Source organism: Oncorhynchus mykiss, chromosome 28, assembly GCF_057628025.1.
Source record: "Oncorhynchus mykiss isolate SJ-2025 chromosome 28, ASM5762802v1, whole genome shotgun sequence".
In the NCBI taxonomy this organism is placed as follows: Eukaryota; Metazoa; Chordata; class Actinopteri; order Salmoniformes; family Salmonidae; genus Oncorhynchus; species Oncorhynchus mykiss.
Window position 1 is genome coordinate 28,496,006 of NC_143049.1, and position 22,301 is coordinate 28,518,306.

At 44.3% G+C, this 22,301-nt stretch overlaps 1 protein-coding gene across 1 annotated transcript in view; it reads left to right on the forward strand.

Annotated features, from left to right (window-relative positions):
* The window catches only part of LOC110508826 (protein FAM110B), a 41,121-nt gene extending 26,404 nt beyond the window's left edge, over nucleotides 1–14,717 (forward strand). The window contains exon 2 of the mRNA XM_021589666.3: nucleotides 11,332–14,717. Within this exon, the coding sequence (XP_021445341.2) occupies nucleotides 11,675–12,919 (1,245 nt within the window). The 5' untranslated portion in view covers nucleotides 11,332–11,674 and the 3' untranslated portion in view covers nucleotides 12,920–14,717. The remainder of the gene's footprint in view (nucleotides 1–11,331) is intronic.
* Nucleotides 14,718–22,301: the final 7,584 nt, after the last annotated feature.

A 22,301-nucleotide genomic window follows, 5' to 3' on the forward strand; every position in this document is an offset into this window, starting at 1 on the left:
AAATGTTTTCATTACTTCAGTGCAACAGTGTTTTTCCACTCTAGCACCAAGGCCAACAAGCAGCTAAGCTAACAGGCAGCAAGGTAGCAGCAGTCTTCTGCAGAAGAAGAAAGACAGACCCAAATGTTATTCCAATGTGTTCAAGATAATGTCAGGACAGAGGAAAACACAAGTGGACTAAGTTCATCACTCACTGGTGGTGATGATTTTCCACTGTTAGACACCGAGGCCGATTGGAACTTATGTTCTCCTTTTAGCCAGCCGAATTATCTTGCATTTGAGATGCATCTGCTTTCAGCTGAGACAGTGTTCTATCTATGGCTGGGACAGCTTCCCTGTCTATCTGTACTGTAAGCTAGTATCAGTACTGTAAGCTGGTATAGCTGACAGAGCAATATACTGATCCCCCACTGTGCCAAGAAGCAGGGCCTCTCAAACACGCCCACCTCGCTCCTGCTTCTGCTGGTGTTAGTAAACAAACGATAGATAATGTATCACAACTGTGACTATCTCTGCTAAGAACAGGATGGATGTATCACAACTATGAGAAGGCAAGCTGTTAAGAACAGGGTAGGATGCTACTGATCTAAGTCAGTTCTATGTTAGGTTAGGATTTGAGAAGGTGGGCCTACTATCTTCTACCTGCAGTGTTTAGAACAGGGAACAGAGGAAGCCAATGATTCTGGCCATATGTTGTATGTAGTGCAACATCCTTTGTTCCAGCCCAGAACCCTAAACACCTGACTCAACTAATTGTGGTTTTGAACCAGTACTGTCAAGACAATGATTAGGTGCTTAGGTGCTGCGGTGAACCAAAAGCTTTACTCAGTACTAAACAGTACTAAACAGTGTAACAGTAACCTTTAGTGGAGTCTGTGTGAACAGTCATTTTGGCCTAGATCAGATCTATCCTCGATTAAGTGATCACAGTGGGCAGAGAGTTAGTGTAACTGGCAGCCCATTAGACAAATAGGCTATGTTATGTGTAGCTAAACAGCAGAGGGTCAAAGTCGTTAAGAATTCAGCTCTAGCATAACAGACGGCATGCACTGAGGCTGGGGCCAGTTTCATTATGCCCTCTAATGGTCATGGTCTTTTGTTAGTTTTTCTCCCCAATTTTGTGGTATCTAATTGGTCTTGCCTCATCGCTCCAACTCCCGTACGGACTCGGGAGAGGCGAAGGTCGAGCTTCATGTGTCCTTCGAAACACAATCCAACCAAGCCGCACTGATTCTTGACACAATGCTCACTTAACCCAGAAGCCAGCCGCACCAATATGTCGGAGAAAACACCGTACACCTGGCGACCTTGTCAGCATGCATTGCGCCCTGTCCGCCACAGGAGTCGCTAGTGCGCAACGGGACAAGGACATCCCTGCCGGCCAAACCCTCCTCTAACCCGGACGACGCTGGGCCAATTGTGCCCTGCCCCATGGGTCTCCCGGCTGCGACAGAGCCTGGACTCGAACCCAGAATCTCTAGTGGCACATCAGGCGATGCAGTGTCTTAGACCACTGCGCCACTTGGGAGGCCATTGGTCATGGTCTTTATGTTTGGGAAACAGATCCTGAAACTGCTTTCCTACATCAAAGGATGTTATTCAGCCTCTTTATTTCTCCTATGACTCCAACTGTCCTACTTTTAAAGGACGGAGGCTGAGGAGCTGTTTTTGTGGAGGTGGTGCCAGGAAGAAGATGGGAGGACTACTCTCCTGTTTTCCCCCTGTTCTCTGTGGCGTGACCATAATTAACACCACTGAAACGCACAGCATGCTGGGAGGGAGGGGGAGAGAGGCGAAGTCAGGCGGGTTAGCGACTCAAGCAGGCGCACGTGTGTGCGTGGTCTGCCAGGAACCCTGTTTATAAATATCCCTGCCTACACTGCTGCATCGTGGGATGCTGAGGCTCATCGTGTGGAGGCTGTGCTCTCCGCAGTGTATGAGATAATCTGCTGTTTTTTATGAGGGAAGAAGAACCGATATTATGAGGCTATGCCCCCGTACTCTTACAAATTGAGAGAACAGATTTAAAAAAGCTTTAGCCTACTTCATTTGCAGCCAATTTGAAAAAGTGTTTCTTATTAGGCTTATTTGTCAACAAAATAGCCGATGCCACGTCTGTTAATTTGAATTGTATTCTCTCAAAAGACTTCCATGTGAAACTAAAGTAAATAAGTTATGAATAAGTAGAATATCCAGTATTATTTTTTTCTTATTGTAATAACTAACCGGCTTCATTGCAGTAATTTAGTTCAGAGCCATATTTCTGGCTATAAGGAACTGAATCTGCCTCATTGTTACAGGTTAGTCATGGTTGATTTGGGAGATTGCTATAGTGGAGCGCTTGTTCCACATTTTGTTACATTACATCTTTATTCTAAAAAAAGTATTAAATAAATACAAATTCTCAATCTACTCACAATACCCCATAATGACAAAGCATTGTAGACATTTTTGCAAAAAAAACAGAAATACCTTATTTACATAAGTATTCAGACCCTTTGCTATGAGACTTGAAATTAAGCTCAGGTGCATCCTGTTTCCATTGATCATCCTTGATGTTTCTACAACTTGATTGGAGTCGACCTGTGGTAAATTCAATTGATTGGACAGGATTTGGAAAGGCACACATATAAGGTCCCACAGTTGACAGAACATGTCATAGCAAAAAACAGGCCATGAGGTCAAAGTAATTGTCCGTAGAGCTCCGAGACAGGATTGTGTCAAGCACAGATCTGGGCCAAAGTACCCAAAAAATTCTGCAGCATTGAAGGCCCCAAGAACACAGTGGCCTCCATCCTTAAATGGAAGAAGTTTGGAACTACCAAGACTCTTGCTAGAGCTGGCTGCTCGGCCAAACTGAGCAATCGTGGGAGAAGGGCCTTGGCCAGGGAGGTGACCAAGAACCCGGTGGTCACTCTGACAGAGCTCCAGAGTTCCTCTGTGGAGATGGGAGAACCTTCCAGAAGGACAACCAGGAATGGCTTCCGGACAAGTCTCTAAATGTCCTTGAGTGGCCCAGGCAGAGCCCAATCGAACATCTCTGGAGAGACCTGAAAATAGCTGTGCAGCGACGCACGCTCCCCATCCAACCTGACAGTGCTTGAGAGGATATGCAGAGAATAATGGGAGAAACTCCCCAAATACAGGTGTGCCAAGCTTTTAGCATCATACCCAAGAGGACTCGAGACTGTAATCGCTGCCAAAGGTGCTTCAAGAAAGTAATGAGTGAAGGGTCTGAATACTTATGTGATATTTCAACAAAACTTATTTTTTTAAACATTTGCTAAACTTTCTAAAACTTGTTTTTGCTTTGTCATTATGGGGTATTGTGTGTAGATTGATGGGGGGGGGGGGGGACAATTTAACACATTTTAGATTAAGACTGTAACGTAACAAAGTGGAAAAGTCAAGGGGTCTGAATACTTTCCAAAAGCCCTGTACCCCCCCAGTTCTTCTAGTAAATAAACATAACTGCTTGCATGAACTGAGCTGGATAAGGTGATGTGCAGGCAGGCAACAGCATTGTAATGAAGTGTCTGTGTTGAACATAACTGCTTGCATGAACTGAGCTGGATAAGGTGATGTGCAGGCAGGCAACAGCATTGTAATGAAGTGTCTGTGTTGAACATAACTGTCCCAAAACAGCCTCCCTCTCCAATCCCATTAGCAATATTTGTCGGCAGCCGTTAGGCTTGCTGATGTTGGGATCACATTTACGGAGTGTGTGTGTGTGTCCACCCACTGTGAATGTGTAAGTGTGTGGAGGAGAGGGGAGGTTTGTGTGTGTGTGAGAATACTGACAATCTCTCTCACACAGTAGCATCTATGGTTGTAGCTCACCAGTAACACATCTATGGTTGTAGCTCACCACTAACACATCTATGGTTGTAGCTCACCACTAACACATCTAGGCAAGGACTTGATGATCTGTTGAATCAGGTTGTTAAACATCCGTGGAGTTTAAATGAAGACTCTATGCATGCTATATAAAGCCTTTGTTTGTGGGACCAAGCCTGAGCACCACATGAGACTAAGTTTAAAATGGGTCTGAGTGTGTGTGTGTTTTTCTTGTACTAATAGAGACTACGGTGTTTGTGTGTTTCTATCTCTGTCATTCTATCTCTATAGGAAACCCTGCCTGTCTGTCCTGATGCCCTTTGCATCCGTTTGCCTGGGATCACAGATTAACACAGAGACTTCACTGACTAATTCCTGTACCATAAATATTGATTCTCACCATCCAAAATAAGTAACACAGGCCTGCTTGTACAGTCGTATCGGCGCAAATAACCTCTAATGGAAAAACTGGCGGTTTCGGACCAACAAACGCTTTTACAGTTTCTCTCTGTTCTTCCAAATAGTATAAAATTCAATAGACTTACATTCAGTCCAAAATAATTTTCCTGTTGCGTAAAATTAATATTTTATTCTAATCAGTTTTCCGACTGAAAAATGTTCGGTTTATTTACACGGTGGGATGGTCAAGATGTAACGGGATAGCTGAAGTGTACAGGTACAGCAGACCTATTCTGTAACAGATCTATTGTATTGTCTTTTGGCTGAAGACACAGCGCTGGCTGCTGTCAATATCTCCATATCTCCTCAGAGTAACAGATCTTCCAAGCCTTGTATTGACATTGGAAAGTATTGGCAGTTAACTGTCGCTGCAATTCTTGAGTTTTTCACATAAAGACAGTGTTGGGAGTTTGTGGGCGACCCCTAGAGTCTGAACATCTTTTACTGTCACTTTGATCTCAAGCTTTTTCCCATCTTGCTTTTGGAGAGAGTGCAGACCAACGTTGAAGCAGAAAGAAACCTAGAAAGTTGTAAAGTATATGTTTACTACTAAAGGAGAATCGAGTGCTTAGATGATCAGTGTGATGAACCAGAAGGGAATTGGAATGTCTCTTCCTTTGACATTTGTGAATGGAGAATCCTGGTTTTGTGCTCCCCTTTTTGATGTGTGCACTCCATTCTGATTCTACAGCAACAGCGCCATCTACCGCCATTTTCTACAAACTACTTTGCCATCTAATAGAGCCTCATCTACAGCTTCTAGAATCATCATCGTCGCCTCATTTTAAGAGGGACGTTTGACTGGTACATCGTGGGAGGATCTGATATGAGTGCACTCACATTTCATTTTCATTTTATTATTACTGTTTTGGACAACTATTGTTGTGAATGAATGTGCATTGAAAACAAACTATTTCAACAGTAGATGAATTGAAACATTTGTCACTGAGTCCTTGCCGTATTCTTCCTTCAGTAGATATTACATGTTTTCCCTTGCCTTTATTAGATAACATTGCTTTAGATCGCAGTCCCCTTTTGTACCGCAATAGACTGTATGCACATTGTACATAGTAACTCTAAAGTAGTTCCTACAGTGTGTTGCACAATGTTTTTGGGGAAATAAAGGTATTATTTTATATTCTCTGCTACCCCAAAATCTCTGGCCTAAAATCTTACCCACTCTTCTACACTCCTTCATGTAAAAGGGGTGAGCCCATCCAAAAGCACCTCTCTGGGCCTGCAGCCATCCCCAAACTACCATCCCCAAAGACCAGCCCCCTTCAATCCCCCTGAGAGGAGAAACCTGGGAGTGGCGTGTTTCTTGTGGTAACAACATGCAGATAGAGATGGTTTTAACCATGTTCAGAGAACCACACACAGAGATGAGAGGGAATGGGCTCCATCCCCCAGGGAGATGTGGTGCAAGCACATATTCAGTCTCAACCAATATCTGGAAGGATGGAGGAAATCTGTAAACACACAGAACCATTTGGGGGAAATTAGGAGACATGCTATAGGTATCACAGGGTCTCTTTTCATTATAGTGAATGAACCATGAGTTTACAATGACACATGGCAACCTGACATATTGTGGCTCTGAATCTTCTCCTGTCTGTTGCAGATTTGTGTACAAGACCTTGGCAGATAGTAGATTTGCAAACCCTATTAAAGTCAACCGCCAGTTGAATGACTCAACACTCAGAGACTGTCGTTATTTGGGGGTTTGCAAACATCTGAGTCTTGAGAATTAGCGATGGCTCAAAGCTGATCCAACCCCCGTTGTGCGGCTCAAAGCTGATCCAACATTGTGGACTTCATTGTAGTTTGTAATGAGTTTTGATTTTGCATGTGCAGTACTTCTCTCTCTACATGCTGCATTGGTCATTCAGCTATACTGTACGTAGTTCTTATTCTGTCTCAATTTGTCGCAACAATACCATTATTTAACTGAACATGGGCCCCTAGCCATGTCCGTTCAGTCATCACCAAATGTCTGGGTGCCTACTTACTGCCTAGTACGTAACACACTGACCATCATGTGTTTGGGGCCTGGGGTTGAGAAAACAAAAGGATTGTCTGCCTCCCAGACCCAGCAATGAATTTGAGCTCTCAGCTGATGTGGTGTTTTTCTGTTGGCCTTTGATTTATTTTTAAGGAAGAGAATGGAATGTTAGGCTAATGTGGTTATGAGAATGAAGGATTTTGTTGGGTCGAACATTCCAAACATACTCCGCTGTTATGGATGTGCTCATTCTGGCCAAAGGACACTATGCATCTCCTGTGTTGATCAACCCCCCCGGCCAACAGCTCTGCACCCCCCCCCCCCCCCCTCTTCTCCTTCATCCAAATCCAGATAGCTGATGTTCTGAAAGAGCTGCAAAATCTGGATCCCTACAAATCAGCTGGGCTAGACGGTCTGGACCCTCTCTTGCTAAAATGATCTGCCTCCATTGTTGCAACCCCTATGACTAGTCTGTTCAACCTCTCTTTCGTGTCGTCTGAGATTCCTAAAGATTGGTAAGCGGCCGCAGTCATCCCCCTCTTCAAAGGGGGCGACACTCTAGACCCAAACTGTTACAGACCTATATCCATTCTGCCCTGCCTTTTTAAGGTCTTCGAAAGCCAAGTGAGCAAACAGATTTCGAAACCCACCGTACCTTCTCCGCTATGCAATCTGGTTTCCGAGCTGGTCACGGGTGCACCTCAGTCACACTCAAGGTCCTAAACGATATCATAACCGCCATCGATAAAAGACAATACTGTGCAGCCGTATTCATCGACCTGGCCAAGGCTCTCGACTCTGTCCATCACCGTATTCTTATCAGCAGACTCAACAGCTTTGGTTTCTCTAATGACTGCCTCGCCTGGTTCACCAACTACTTCTCAGACAGAGTTAAGTGTGTCAAATCGGAGGGCCTGTTGTCCGGACCTCTGGCAGTCTCTATGAGGGTGCTCAGGGTTCAATTCTCGGGCCAACTCTTTTCTCTGTACATATCAATGATGTCGCTCTTGTGGCTGGCGATTCTCAGATCTACCTCTACGCAGACAACACCATTCTGTATACATCTGGCCCTTCTTTGGACACTGTGTTAACAAACCTCCAAACGAGCTTCAGCTTCATACAACTCTCCTTCCGTGGATTCCAACTGCTCTTAAATGCTAGTAAAATTAAATGCATGCTCTTCAACTAATCGCTGCCCGCACCCACCCACCCACTAGCATCACTACTCTGGACAGTTCTGACTTAGAATATGTGGACAACTAAAAATACCTAGGTGTCTGGCTAGACTGTAAACTCTCCTTCAAGACTCACATTAAGTATCTTCAATCCAAAGTTAAATCTAGAATCAGCTTCTTATTTCGCAACAAAGCCTTGTTTGTTGCAATGTTTTTTAAAATATTTATTTTTTAGTTATTCCACCTTTATTTAACCAGGTAGGCTAGTTGAGAACAAGTTCTCATTTACAACTGCGACCTGGCCAAGATAAAGCAAACCAGTGCGACACAAACAACAACACAGAGTTACACATGGAATAAACAAGCGTACAGTCAATAACACAATAGAAAAAAAAGAAAGTATGCCGCCAAACATACCCTCTTAAAACTGACTATCCTACCGATCCTTGACTTCGGTGATGTCACCACAAAATAGCCTCCAACCCTCTACTCAGCAAATTGGATGCTGTCTATCACAGTGCCATACGTTTTGTCACCAAAGCCCCATATACTACCCACCACTGCGACTTGTATGCTCTCGTTGGCTGGCCCTCGTTTCATATTCGTCGCCAAACCCACTGGCTCCAGGTCATCTATAAGTCTTTGCTAGGTAACGCTCCGCCTTATCTTAGCTCACTGGTCACCATAGCAACACCCACCCGTAGCACGCGCTCCAGACGGTATATTTCACTGGTCATCCCCAAAGCCAACACCTCCTTTGACCGCCTTTCCTTCCAGTTCTCTGCTTCCAATGACTGGAACGATTTGCAAAAGTAACTGAAGTTGGAGACTTATCTCCCTCACTAACTTTAAGCATCAGCTTAAAGCAGCTCACCGATCGCTGCAGCTGTACACAGCCCATCTGTAAATGGCCCATTAAACTACCTACCTCATCCCCATATTGTTTTTATTTACTTTTTTTGCTCTTTTGCACACCATTATTTCTACTTGCACATCATCTGCACATCGATCACTCCAGTGTTAATTTGCTAAATCGTAATTACTTCGCTACTATTGTCTATTTATTGCCTTACTTCATTTGCGCACACTGTATACATATTTGTCTATTGTTTGTTTATCCCATGTGTAACTCTGTGTTGTTGTATGTGTCAAACTGCTTTGCTTTATCTTGGCCAGGTCGCAGTTGTAAATGAGAACTGGTTCTCAACTGGCCTACCTAGTTAAATAAAGGTGAAATAAAAAATCTTTATAAGATCCATGGAGAATATACGTCTAATAAAGAGGTAGTCTGTTAAGGAGAAAGACATGGCAAATGGTATTTATTAGGAGGAATCGGCTTCCTCAGACCGAGGAAGAGGGGGAGAGAGAATGAGGTGTGTGTGGACTTATCTGACTTAGTGACTTTTGCTTTGAGTAATTGAATCAAAACTGTAGGTCACTGACTGTAAACATGTGTATTATATCATCCATTCTCTGGTTGAATGTCAGGTGAAAAACTACTGAACTCTGTGCTGACATCATATACATACACTACAAACTCACTCTTACAACCCCCCCACCAAACAACCCTGCACCAAACAACGAGTGTTGCAGGGCAGACGGGACAAAAGGCCCCCACAGCTGGTTGGTTGGCATAGCCCTGTTGAGGGGGGTGGGTAAGGGTATTGTGAGAGGGGGGTTAAGACTGTAGTCCAGAGGTGATTATAGTCATTTGTATTGGCTTGAGGAGAGTCTGGTATTTACTGGTATTACTGTGTATAGTACTGGTTCTGACCCCCTCCTGCTCCTTAATTACGGTATGGTGGTGTGTGTGTGTGTGTGTGTGTGTGTGTGACTGCAGACAGTGTGGTGGCAGACTGCGGCCTCATATGTATGGGCCCTGCCACTGACCCACCCACTTCTAATGAGAGTTTCCTTTTGTCATGCTGTTTTACACAGTCCTCTGTCTCCCATAACATTCATAGTCATATAATCCTCTCATGTTTACATTATAATATAGGCAATCTACTGGGTCCTTTAGCTCTAAGGTCTAGCCGTGACCATATCTATGGAGGAAATGGGGCCTGGGAGAGTTTCTGTTCATTCAGACGTCCTTCTGTGGATGACCCTGCAGTGTTTCCCCTATGTATTTTCATGTAGGCGTGTTGCAGAGGCCCCCGAATCTGCATCCGGGGCTAACCAAACAAATGTATTCCATTGAAGAAAAATGTAAGCGGGGTCAATGGGCAAGGTAGCCCTCCTAATTTATAATAAGGGGAAACACTGTCCCTCCGTATTAACCACTAGGGACTACAATGGTTTGGTTTATTCTCCTGGAGTGTCTTATCTTTAGATGATGAAATGGGTCCCCACGGTTACCCCGTGGCCACTGCTGTGTTTCGGCTGGAGCTGGGAGTCTGTCATTGCTCGATTGAATTATGTAAATATTCCTTTGCAGATTGCTGTGGGAGTCCCCAGACCCCTAATGTGATTATATTACTAAATAGAGGGAAGCAGGCTCGCCTCAGGTCTTTTTGTGTGTGACGGGTCAGGATATAAACTAGTAGTGTGTTTCTATGCTGTACGACAGGGGGGATTGGGAGTGAGGCTTTGGATCTCAATCTAGTCACCTCTCACCCCATCTCGTTTGTGGCATTATTTTGATTATGAAAAAACAAGTATAATTAGTGATTCGGGTGGATAAAGTTGGAGATATTGGATTCAGGCATGTGTATATGAAACAATTATTACTGATATGATGAGTGTGGGTGTGGAGAAAGTCACATGTTGTTTGCAGATGGTGATTACATTTTGTTGTAGTAACAACCCTCATTTCAGTGATTGAGGGGATTCACAAATTAAAAACAGTAGCATCCAAAGGTGCCTCTGATAATTACATTTCCATAGTAGCAAATTGAGGTACCACAACCCCGTTCAATCCAGAAACAAAAGCAAAACCCACAACAAATGGTTAGATTTGCCCTGATCCATGACCCCATCACACCCCCCGTCCAGGCAGTGCCACCACTTGAAAATGACAAAGTAAACTACAAATTGTCCCTTTAAAAGGAACTCATTAGTCTACTCTTATCTGTAGTAAGCCAGACATTAGGGTGTGTTTTTGGTTTGACTGAGGCAGTCCAGGTGTCTGCTCCGCCATCGCTCCCCCAGACTCCTCTCCCTCAGTAATGTGTGACGTGTCACAGGCAGCGCTGCCTCAAGATCAAAGCAGACACACATACACATACGGTGGGGCTATAAAACTGGTTTGTCACTGCAATTTCCCTGTCCTGTCCCTGTCCTGTAATGATTTTTTATTTATGACAGCCCAAAATTCCACTTCATTATTTTTTCTGTGAAGTTCCCTGAGGTTCTGGTCAAGGCTGAGTGCTTCACTCTATACTTCACTGCACTCTCTATTTCACTCTACACTCTCGCTCTCCTTCTCTGTCATTCCCTTTCTGTCTTTCTGGCCGTGTGTGTGTGTGTGTGTGTGTGTGTGTGTGTGGTGAAAAAAAGCACACCACTGGTGGCAGTGTCAGCACTTTCTCGTGTGTGTCTGTCTGAGGCAGAGGAGGAGAGAGAGAAGAGTGAGTTGGAATAGTCTGACTCCTCTCACTGACAGACATCTTATCCTTCATAACTCTTCTGATGTTAGAGCAAAATGTACTGTGTGCTTTTCTACTCAGTCTTTCTTCCTTTGACTAACACCATATTTCTGTGTGTGTGCTTGCATCTGCATGTATTCCTTTGTGTGTGTGTTTTTATATAGTGTTCCCCTCAACAGACAAGTAAATGCATGTGTCCCAGCTCTTCATGTTGTTGTTATGACCTGATGTCACCTGATCTCCTAACGCAATTGGTCCGTCTGTGTTTCAGATCTGCTGCCTCCAGTCGGGCGAACAAAGGAGGGGAGAAGAGGCTGATCCTTCCCACAATCCTTCAGTCACTGGGCCTACTGTTCCGGACCACTGCTCTGCCTTCTCACTCCCCTCTCCCCTCCACCCTAAGGCAGGCAAGCTGTGGGGCAGTAGGATCAGGGCAGCAGTAAGGGCTGATTGATGCTCTGTGGGGATGAGACCTGGCTGCTGAAGGCCAGTGGAGACTGCTCCCATTCTCCGCTCGCCTGGCTTTATGTGCGTGTCTGCAGGCTGCCCTACGCGCAGCAGCAGCAGAGCCACCCCCCACGTCAGCCACGGTGGCCACCCCGAGCCATCCAGACATGCCCACCGAGACCCTGCCGTCGCTGGCAGATAGCAAACCCACCGGCCCTGGGGCGGCCTTTGTCTCCGCTGTCCCCCTGCGCATACTCAACAAGGGACCCGAGTACTTCCGGCGCCAGGTGGAGACCAACCCTAAGCGGCTGAGCGCCGTGGAGCGGTTGGAGGCGGACAAGTCCAAGTACGTGAAAAGCCAGGAGGTCATCAACGCCAAGCAGGAGCCTGTCAAGCCCCAGCTGCTGGCCAAGCCACCTGTCTGCCCCGCAGTGGCCAAGAGAGGGGCGAATGGTGGCGGTTGTGGTGGGGTGGCCCTCAAGACATTCAATAACAACTCCAAGTCGGACACGTGCGCCACCACCAGCAAACGGGAGAACCTTAACCTGGAGATCCTCAAGAACCTCCTGAATAGCTCCGGCTCGGTCTCTGAGGGCCACGCTAAGAGCGCTACTCTAAAACCTGGGGCCAGGAGCTTGGCCCCCCACCGCTCCACCCCCACACCCACCACAGACTGCACTGAGCCCACCAGCCTCCGTTCCGTCGCCAAGTCCCTCAAGGTGCCTCCGCCTGCACCTGGCCGACAGAGCCCCCAGGGGGGGAACCTGAACCTCAGCCGCCGGCTGCTGGAGGAGCGGGGCGAGGGCAATCACTCACCCCTCCATGCCTCCCACAGCTCCTCCGACATCCGCAGGCTGTGCAACGGTAAGCCTCTAAGGGCGGCCCGAAGCAGCAGCAGCTCCGCACCTCCCTTACCCCCCAAGCCCAGTACCAAAGTCCTGGCCCCCCTCTGCGATAATGCCCCTCAGTCCCCTGAGAGGGAGCCTCCTCCGCCCTCCTCTGCCATCCCAGATGAGCAGTTGGAGCTAGAGTTGGGGAGCTCGTTGGCCCGCCGGCCCTCTCTGCACCGCTCCAAGTCGGACCTGAGTGACCGGTATGCGCGGGCAGGCGCCGACGTGGAACGCTTCTTTAACTACTGTGGGCTGGACCCTGAGGAGCTGGAGAGTGTGGGCGTGGAGAGCTTTGCCCGAGCCAACTCCGACATAATCTCCCTCAACTTCCGCAGCGCTAGCATGATCAGCTCGGACTGTGACCAATCACGGCATAGCAACGAGGACATGACGGACGAGGAGGAAGACGTGAGCGAACGCGTGCCGTACGGAATCTCGGCCGTGGAACGAAACGCCCGTGTCATCAAATGGCTGTACAGCATCAAACAGGCGCGCGAGTCGCAGAAAGTGTCTCATGTCTAAAAGAGAAGAAACAAACTATTAGATGGTCCTTGCAACAAAACAAAAAAATACTTCCTATGGAATGAAGGTCTTTGGACACTCAATCTCTGAATGTCAAAGTATTGACTGGCAAGACGCCCTTGGATGGATCTTGCGGTCGCTATTGCGTTCAGTGTTTGTTGTCCTCTGAATCTGCATGGCTCCTCCCACCCACCCGCCACGGCGGCCTCCAGCTAAAGCAACAGATTTAGGAAATATTGCCTTTTTCAAGATGGCAGCAGTTCAGTTCCGTCTCTTCGAGCAGTACAGCTCTCTCTCATTGTTATGCTTTCTGTCTGTTTAGACCAGCTCAATGACGCCAGCTCTTTTTAGATGTCTTCTTAATGTCCTTTCTTTCTGAACAACACTGAGCCTGGAAGCCATATGGGTGTGAATGCAGCGCTTCAGTGTGTAACCAGTCTTTAGTCTGATAATTCTGAGCTTTGAGTGTCTATAGAAAAAAACTTCCTTGAAAAAAGGGCTGCGAAAGCATGGTACAGTCCAAACCTGCTTCACCCCTTTGGTACCAGGAGAGTTTGTTTGGTACATTCCAGACCCTGCCCCCTTCCCAGGGAAACCCCATATTTATCCCCTTTTTCAGTGTTACTATGGTGATAGCATTCAGGCAGCATCATGAAATCATTCAGCATTATGTGGTTTTTGCTTCTGTTTAGTTTGTTGTCCATAACATTCTCATTGGCAGTTTGATTTTGTGGTACTTGCTTTTTTTAAAGATATGTGTAAATGCTGTAAGAAAATGTATATAATTTCAAAACTGTTAGATGTTTGTCAGAGGGCGCCTGTTAAGCTAACTTACTACATTGTTCAGTCTTCTCTCTTGGCTTGACTGTGAGACTGCGTCAAACCCAGTTCATGATCAAATTTTTACGACGTTATGATGACATACACTACCGTTCAAAAGTTTGGGGTCACTTACAAATGTCCTTGTTTTTGAAAGAAAAGCAAAACATTTTTGTACATTAAAATAACATAAAATTGATCAGAAATACAGTGTAGACATGGTTAATGTTGTAAATGACTATTGTATCTGGAAACGGCTGATTTTTAATGGAATATCTACATAGGCGTACAGAGGCCCATTATCAGCAACCATCACTCCTGTGTTCCAATGGCACGTTGTGTTAGCTAATCCAAGTTTATCATTTTAAAAGGCTAATTGATCATTAGAAAATTGCAATTGTTAGCACAGCTGAAAACTGTTGAAATAGCCTTCATTTCTCAGAACAAGAATAGACTGATGAGTTTCAGAAGAAAGTGCTTTGTTTCTGGCCATTTTGAGCCTGTAATCGAACCCACAAATACTGATGCTCCAGATACTCAACTAGTCTAAAGGCCAGTTTTAATGCTTCTTTAAATTAACACAACAGTTTTCAAAGGAGTTTTCTAGTGATCAATTATCCTTTTTAAAATGATAAACTTGGATTAGCTAACACAACGTGCCATTGGAACACAGGAGTGATGGTTGCTGATAATGGGCCTCTGTACGCCTATGTAGATATTCCATTAAAAATCAGCCGTTTCCAGCTACTATAGTCATTTACAACATTAACAATGTCTACACTGTATTTCTAATCAATTTGATGTAATTTTAATGGACAAGTGACCCCAAACTTTTGAACGGTAGTGTACATGTTCAGTATATTGGAGTTGGAATTGTTTTGGTACTCAGTACTTCAAAATGAAGGCAATGAATTGTGTTCACTTTCATTTATTTTGCATTATTTCAATAAATGGCTTGTTTTGCCGTCTACTTCGGAAAGTTTTGTGAGTATTATTTCATAAAAAATGTGTATGTGGACACCCATTCAAATTAGTGGATTCGACATTTTCAGCCACACCCGTTGCTGACAGGTGTATAAAATCGAGCACACAGACATGTGATCTCCATACACAAACATTGGCAGTAGAATGGCCTTACTGAAGAGCTCAGTGACTTTCAACATGACACTGTCATAGAATGCCACCTTTCCAAGTCAGTTCGTCGAATGTCTAGAGCTGCCCCAGTCAACTGTAAGTGCTGTCATTGTGAAGTGGAAACACCTAGGCACAACAACGGCTCAGCTGTGAAGTGGTAGGCCACACAAGCTCACAGAACGGGACTGCTGAGTGCTGAAGCGCATAGAGCGTAAAATCATCTGTCCTCTGTTTCAACACTCACTACCGAGTTCCAAACTGCCTCTGGAAGCAACATCAGCACTAGTTCGTTAGGACCTTCGTGAAATGGGTTTCCATGGCCGGGCAGCCACACACATGCCTAAGATCACCTTGCAGTGGAAATGCGTTCCCTGGAGTGATGACAGTCCGACGGACAAATCTGGGTTTGGCAGATGCCAGGAGAATGCTACCTGCCGCAATGCATAGTGCCAACTGTAAAGTTTGGTGGAGGAGGAATAATGGTCTGGTGCTGTTTTTCATGGTTCGAGCTAGGCCCCTTAGTACCAATGAAGGGAAATCTTAACACTACAGCATACCATGACATTCTAGGCGATTATGTGCTTCCAACTTTGTGGCAGCAGTTTGGGAAAGGCCCTTTCCTATTTCAGCATGACAGTGCTCCCGTGCACAAAGTGAGGTCCATACAGAAATGGTTTGTCGAGAAATTTGACTGGCCTGCACAGAGCCTCAACCCCATCTAACGCCGACTGCGAGCCAGGCCTAATCGCTTTGTTCATGTTCTGTACTACATTATGTATGGTTACTGCAGGGCATTGCATTTAAGGGTTACCATTACGTCATCCATCTAACTGCTCTACAGTGCATCAATTTGACTTGCAATGCGCCTAATATTTTGATGTGCGACTTGTCATTTTTATTTAGGAACACAGTGCACCTAGCTTTATTACCTAAATTATTTTGCATTATGCTCCTAAATGTATTTTTGTGCGCCTACATTTTTCAACATAGATGCACACGTGCTCCTTGCAAAAAAAAGGTCAGTGTACAGCACTGACTATGTGAGTGGAGTCTGATGTTCGTTCAGAGGACACCAATATCACCTTCCTTGGGCGGTCCTGGAAAGCGAAAACCTGTCATTTTCCATGCTTCTGTGTATTGCTTCACTGACTGTACAAGGAACCTGAGCTAGTGTGTAAAACTGTATGGCACTTGCAACGGCAGGATTGTAGGTTTGATTCCCGGGGCTATCCATACAGTACATACATCCATACAGTACATACATCCATACAGTACATACATCCATACATAAAAATGTATGCAGTGCACGCATGACTGTATGTCACTTTGGAATAAAGCGTCTGCTCAATGGCACATTACCATCTCCACTCTCCATGTTCCAGGTTTACCAGGCTGTGGGAAATGTTACAAGAGTGATATGTCTGGGTAATGCAGCAGTTTCTTTACATAATTGTCTGTCTCCGGCTCAGAGAAGAAGTGACCTAATCAGTGGCGACCCATCATTCAGGGCCGCAAACAAATATGGTCTCTTTTTTGCTTTCTTGAGTAAAGCAGCTCCAAAATGCAGGTGTTTCAGCCAAGCTCAGTGCTTTCTGTGGTGGTGGGGCAGCCAGCAGAAAATACGAAGCGTAGGGGTTGGTAATGTTCTCTAGTTGCACTGTGATTGGCTCAGTGTTTTTCCACTCATGGGGACACTAAGTCACTGCCAAATCTAAGCCCCTTGGGCGCTGCCTTAGAGTTACATTGGAAGTGCCCATCCAAGAAGGCTCAAGGTCATTGGCCACAGATAAAATGACGTCAAATCCCGTTATATCTAATGTAGCTTTGATTGGACTGATCATCTAAACATCATAGTTTCAAAATCTTAGCATGCAGTCATTATCATGAATCAAGTCGACAATCTACTGGCAAATCCCTTTTAATCCTTGTCATATGAAGAGAAATTATAGATAATATATCGGTGCTCGTCAGCCGTTGGACATAAACATTACACAACAAGTTTGAAATCGCATATTCAACATTGAGTGGTTTGGAAGGAATCAGTGGCTCACTGCAAGCATTGCAAAGCAATCACTAGCCCGCTATTCAGTGGAGTGACTCTGTGGTCCCAAGTCTGGGTTTAAGGGTCTCCTTTCCAAACTTAAAATGATAAACATTCAACATTGGCCATGCTGTCAATCCAGCATGATTTCTGCAGTGCTCAAAACGACTCTTAATTCAGATCTTGTGAAATCTGACTTCGGTGAGTTGAAGACAACTGGGAACTTGGGGAAAAAAATTGCTATAATAGCAGTGATGGGACAGATTTATGTAGGCCCTAACAGTTTGTTGGCACTGTTTGTCACTGTTATAGTGCAATTAATGTATTGTTTAGTGTCGTGTTGTGTCGTGCTTTGCTGGCATGCATCCCACATTTTTTTGTTTTTGTTTGCCCCACCAAGATTTACATGCTAAAATCGCCACTGGACCTAATCCAAAACCAAAGTGCTAAGATTCACTCATCTATCAGGCACAGTTTACTCAACCCACGTTAGGCTACACTATGAAACATTACTGATGGAAGCACCCCACTCATTGAATGAAAGATGACATGCTCACCCTCAGATTATTTCTCAAATGTAATTGGTCCAGTCACCACACCCTAAGGTGTTTCACCAAGGGCACATCAATTGACCTCACATACCCATACTATACTGTAAAACTACAACTGCTAGAGGAACAATGACCACGTTTACATGCACACCAATATCCGGTTATTATTCGGAATACTCAAGTATTCTGTTTTTGAGTTGATGCATATAAACATAATTTCCTGTTTAAAATAACCTGAATATGTTTGTATCCCGGTTTTGAGAAGTCTGAATAAGATGCCTGGGATATGCTGATATTAGATGAGATACTGTGGCATGTAAACATATTATCCCATTTACTGTTGTTTTTGGTCAGATGGAAACAGTTATAGTTGGAATACTGACTGAAGTCTGGACATTGATTGTAGGCCTCACATAGCCTATTATAATATTAATTCCTGCAGAATTAAGTGTTGTAAAATTATAGACCAAATGTTAATTTTGTCTCGGGAACAGGCGTGGAGAAATGAGATTAATTTCTTTCTTCTTTAAAAAAATGTGAACATGCGCTTAGGGACCGTGTTGTGTATCCTAAACGTGCAATTTTTTTCAGCAACATAAAAGCTGAAAGTATTTCACATTTAACCGCAAAATATGCATTCAAGATTAAAAGTGAAATACTATCAGAAACATGTTGGATCGTTTTCACAGATTTTAATTTCCTTAAAACCGGTCAACAAACTGATATAATTTGGAAATGTTGCACTGAAGATCTCCCTGGTCCCTAACTGTCTTTTGCTCCAGGAGAGAAGCAGAAATGAAAGAGAGAACTTTACCGATGTTAACTAGGTTGTTGATAATGCATTAATTTATCGATTTATGACAGCATTCTAGTGAGCAAGGCTTTATTTAGTATTCTAGAGCATTGTTCCCCAATTGGCGGGCCACGGAACGAATTTGGTCCGCTGGTGATTTTATTTGGCTCCCCAAGTTTTCGGAGAAAAAAATGTATATTATTGGACATAAGACAAATCAGCTCCCACAGATTCTTTATTTGGAAATCTGTTCCAAAGTATTCCCACACATAATAGAGAGATATGTGATCGTATAAAGCAAGGTTTGAAATTATTATGTTTTAGTCAAATATTATATATGTTTAGGCTTCCTGCAGTCAATTTGCAGTCTACAAATTATTTGTAATTATGTTCTGGCCCCATAACCATCCGCTCAAGAAAAAATTGTCCCGTGACTGAATCTAGTTGATGATCCCTGTTGTAGAGCATCAAGTAATGACAGAAGATAAACTGCATGTACTGTATCTAATTATAGACAAGTTGACTAACAAATAGCCTACATAATTTCAGAAATTATAAGCAGAAAAATAGAGGCTTAACTTTTTTTCCCCCGCACCCCATGTAAAAAAATGGTACTGCTGTCCCTGGGCTAATTAAGAATATGTTTATTCATGGGAACAGGGATACTTGTGAGCGGGATATCAAAGGTGCATTTAAACAGTTTATCCTGAATTAGACCTTAAAGCTGCAATATGTAACTTTTTGGGAGACCTGACCAAATTCACATAAATGTGAGTTATAGATCTGTCATTCTCATTGACAAAGTCTAAAAAGCAGAAGATTTGTTCTATGTGCGCACTTTCTATGATTCCCATTTTTAAGTTTCACTTTTGTAAACCAGTTTAAAACAGCTAAAAATACAATATTTTTGATAAAGATATTCCACAGCGGTTTAGATGGTACAATGATTCTCTACACTGTTGGCTTGTTTTGCCATATAAACTGAAATTAGGCAAACTATTTGCATTTTAGCAACCAGGAAATGGCAGAGATTTCTGCATATTACACCTTTAACAGGAATAAGAGCTATTATCCGGAATACTCTGCGGATGTAAACGTAGTCAATGTGGTTATAGCTTCTACAGTATTCTCGGGAGAGACATTCCCGGTCTTCATCTACTCACAACTGGTTGATTTAAGAACAGCATGACCTCACCATGACCTCAGCCTCACCCTGGAGTCTCAAATGGTAGCTTCTGTTTCCTGGTGTGCTGCCAGGAGAGTAAATATGAGTGTTTGACAGCCCTCTTAGCTTGGCTGCCCCGAAAATTAACTATAGCCTACATTCAGCTAAAGTACGGCCTGTTTCAATGTCATAGGATCAAACAACAACATCACAGACTCAAAACAAACAGCTTCTGTTTGGTTAGTTGGACATTAAAATGAAGTGAAACGACACCTGACGAGGCTGTAGCTCTAATAATCACAGAAAGTTGAATATAATATACTGAACAAAACTATAAACGCAATATGTACAGTGTTGGTCGCATGTTTCATGAGCTGAAATAAAAGATCCCAGAAATGTTCCATACGCACAAAAAGCTTATTTCTCAAAAATATGCACCAATTTGTTTACATCCCTGTTAGTGAGCATTTATCCTTCGCCAAGGTAATCCATTCATCTGACAGGTGTGGTATATCCAGAAGCTCATTCAACAGCATGATTGTTACTCATGGCTCCCGAGTGGCACAGCGGTCGAAGGCACTGCATCTCAGTGCAAGAGGCGTCACTACAGTCCCTGGGTCGAATCCAGGCTGTATCACATCCGGACGTGATTGGGAGTCCCATAGGGTGGCGCACAATTGGCCCAGCTTCGTCCGGGTTTAGCCGGAGTAGGCTGTCATTGTATAAGAATTTGTTCTTCACTGACTTGCATAGTTAAATACATTTTTTATTTTATATTACACAGGTGCACCTTGTGCTGGGGACAATAAAAAGCCACTCTAAAATGGGCAGTTTTGTTATACAACACAATGCCACAGATATCTCAAGTTTTAAAGGAGTGTGCAACTGGCATTCTGATTGCAGGAATGTCCACCAGAGCTGTTGCCAGAGAATTGAAAGTACATTTCTCTACCATAAGCCGCCTCCGTCATTTTCGAGAATTTGCCTGTATGTCCAACCGGCATCACAACCGCAGACCATGTGTAACCACGCCAGCCCAGGACCTCCACATCCGGCTTCTTCACTGCCGGATCGTCGGACCAGCCCACCGGACATCTGATGAAACTGTGGGTTTTCACAACCTGAAGATTTTCTGCACAAACTGTTAGAAACCGTCTCAGGGAAGCTCATCTGCATGCTTATCGTCATCACCAGGGTCTTGACCTGACTTCAGTTTGACATTGTAACCGACTTCAGTGGGCAAATGCTCCCCTTCGATGGCCAAGTGTGCTCGATGGAGAAGTGTGCTCTTCACAGATTAATCTCGGTTTCAACTGTATTGGGCAGATGGCAACTGTATCATTGTGTGGGTGAGCGGTTTGCTAATATCAACGTTGTGAACAGAGTGCCCCATGGTGGCGGTGGGGTTATGGTATGGGCAGGCATAAGCTACAAACAACGAACACAATTGCATTTTATCGATGGCAATTTGAATGTGTAACCGATGCGAAATGGCTAGCTAGTTAGCGGTGGTGCGCGCTAATAGCATTTCAATCGATGACGTCACTTGCTCTGAGACCTTGAAGTAGTGGTTCCCCTTGCTCTTCAAGGGCCGCGGCTTTTGTGGAGTGATAGGTAACGATGCTACGTGGGTGTCAGTTATTGATGTGTGCAGAGGGTCCCTGGTTCGAGCCCAGGTATGGGCGAGGGGACGGACTAAAGTTATACTGTTGCAAATGCATAGAGATACCGTGACGAGATCCTGAGGCCCATTGTCGTACCATTAATCTGCTGTCATCACCTCATGTTTCAGCGTGATATTGTTGCAAGGATCTGTTCACAGTTCCTGGAAGCTGAAAATGGCCCAGTTCTTCCATGGCCTGCATACTCACCAGACATGTCACCCATTGAGCAAGTTTGGGATGCTCTGGATCGATGTGTGTGATAGCATGTTCCAGTTCCTGCCTATATCCAGCAACTTCGCACAGCCATTCAGGAGGAGTGGGACAACATTCCACAGACCACAATCAACAGCCTAATCAACTCTATGCAAAGGAGATGTGTCGCGCTTGATGCAAATGGTGGTCCCACCAGATACTGACTGGTTTTCTGATCCACGCCCCTAATCTTGTTTTTTTAAAGGTATCTGTGACCAACAGATGCATATCTGTATTCCCAGTCGTGAAATCCATAGACTAGGGCCTAATTAATGTATTTAAATTGACTGATTTCCTTATATGTAACTGTAACTCAGTCAAATCCTTGAAATTGTTGCATGTTGTTTTTTTTATTTAAAATTTTGTTTAAAATCCCACTCTCTGTGCTGAGGTCCCGCTCTAGTATCTCTGGCAGGCTATTGGATTCGTCAGCTTCTTTCCTCCCACACCTGCACACACCGTAGAAAGACAGACGCTGCTTTTTAAGCCTTCTGAGACATTCTACTCAACTGCAGCAGCTTAGCCTAAGTCCATCCGCTGTGCAAAATAGAGAGGAGACGTTTAGCTGAGTACAGCTGACAGGCTCCTTATCTCCTTAACTCAGAAACGTGCTGTCACCACCACCATCATGGAGTCTCCTCCACTGAGCTCCATGGAGTTGTTTTAAGTGGTGGGAATAATCAATCTTTCAGTGAGGAGCCGTTTAACTGGAGGGGAAAAGAGCCTAGAAGGCCACTCTACTGTACTCCCTGTGCAAAAGTAACTGTCCAGTGAAAATCTCACTTTTAAAAGTTCACATTCTGTTAACTCATACCCAAATAATTGTGTTGATTCATCCTATGCTCGTATTTGTGGCCAAAGCATAAATCAGAGAAAAACACATTAAAAATACCTCAAATTTCAAAAATGCTTGCAATTTCCTCAGAGGATGATGTCATCTTCCTGAGGAGAATGAGCTGGCCA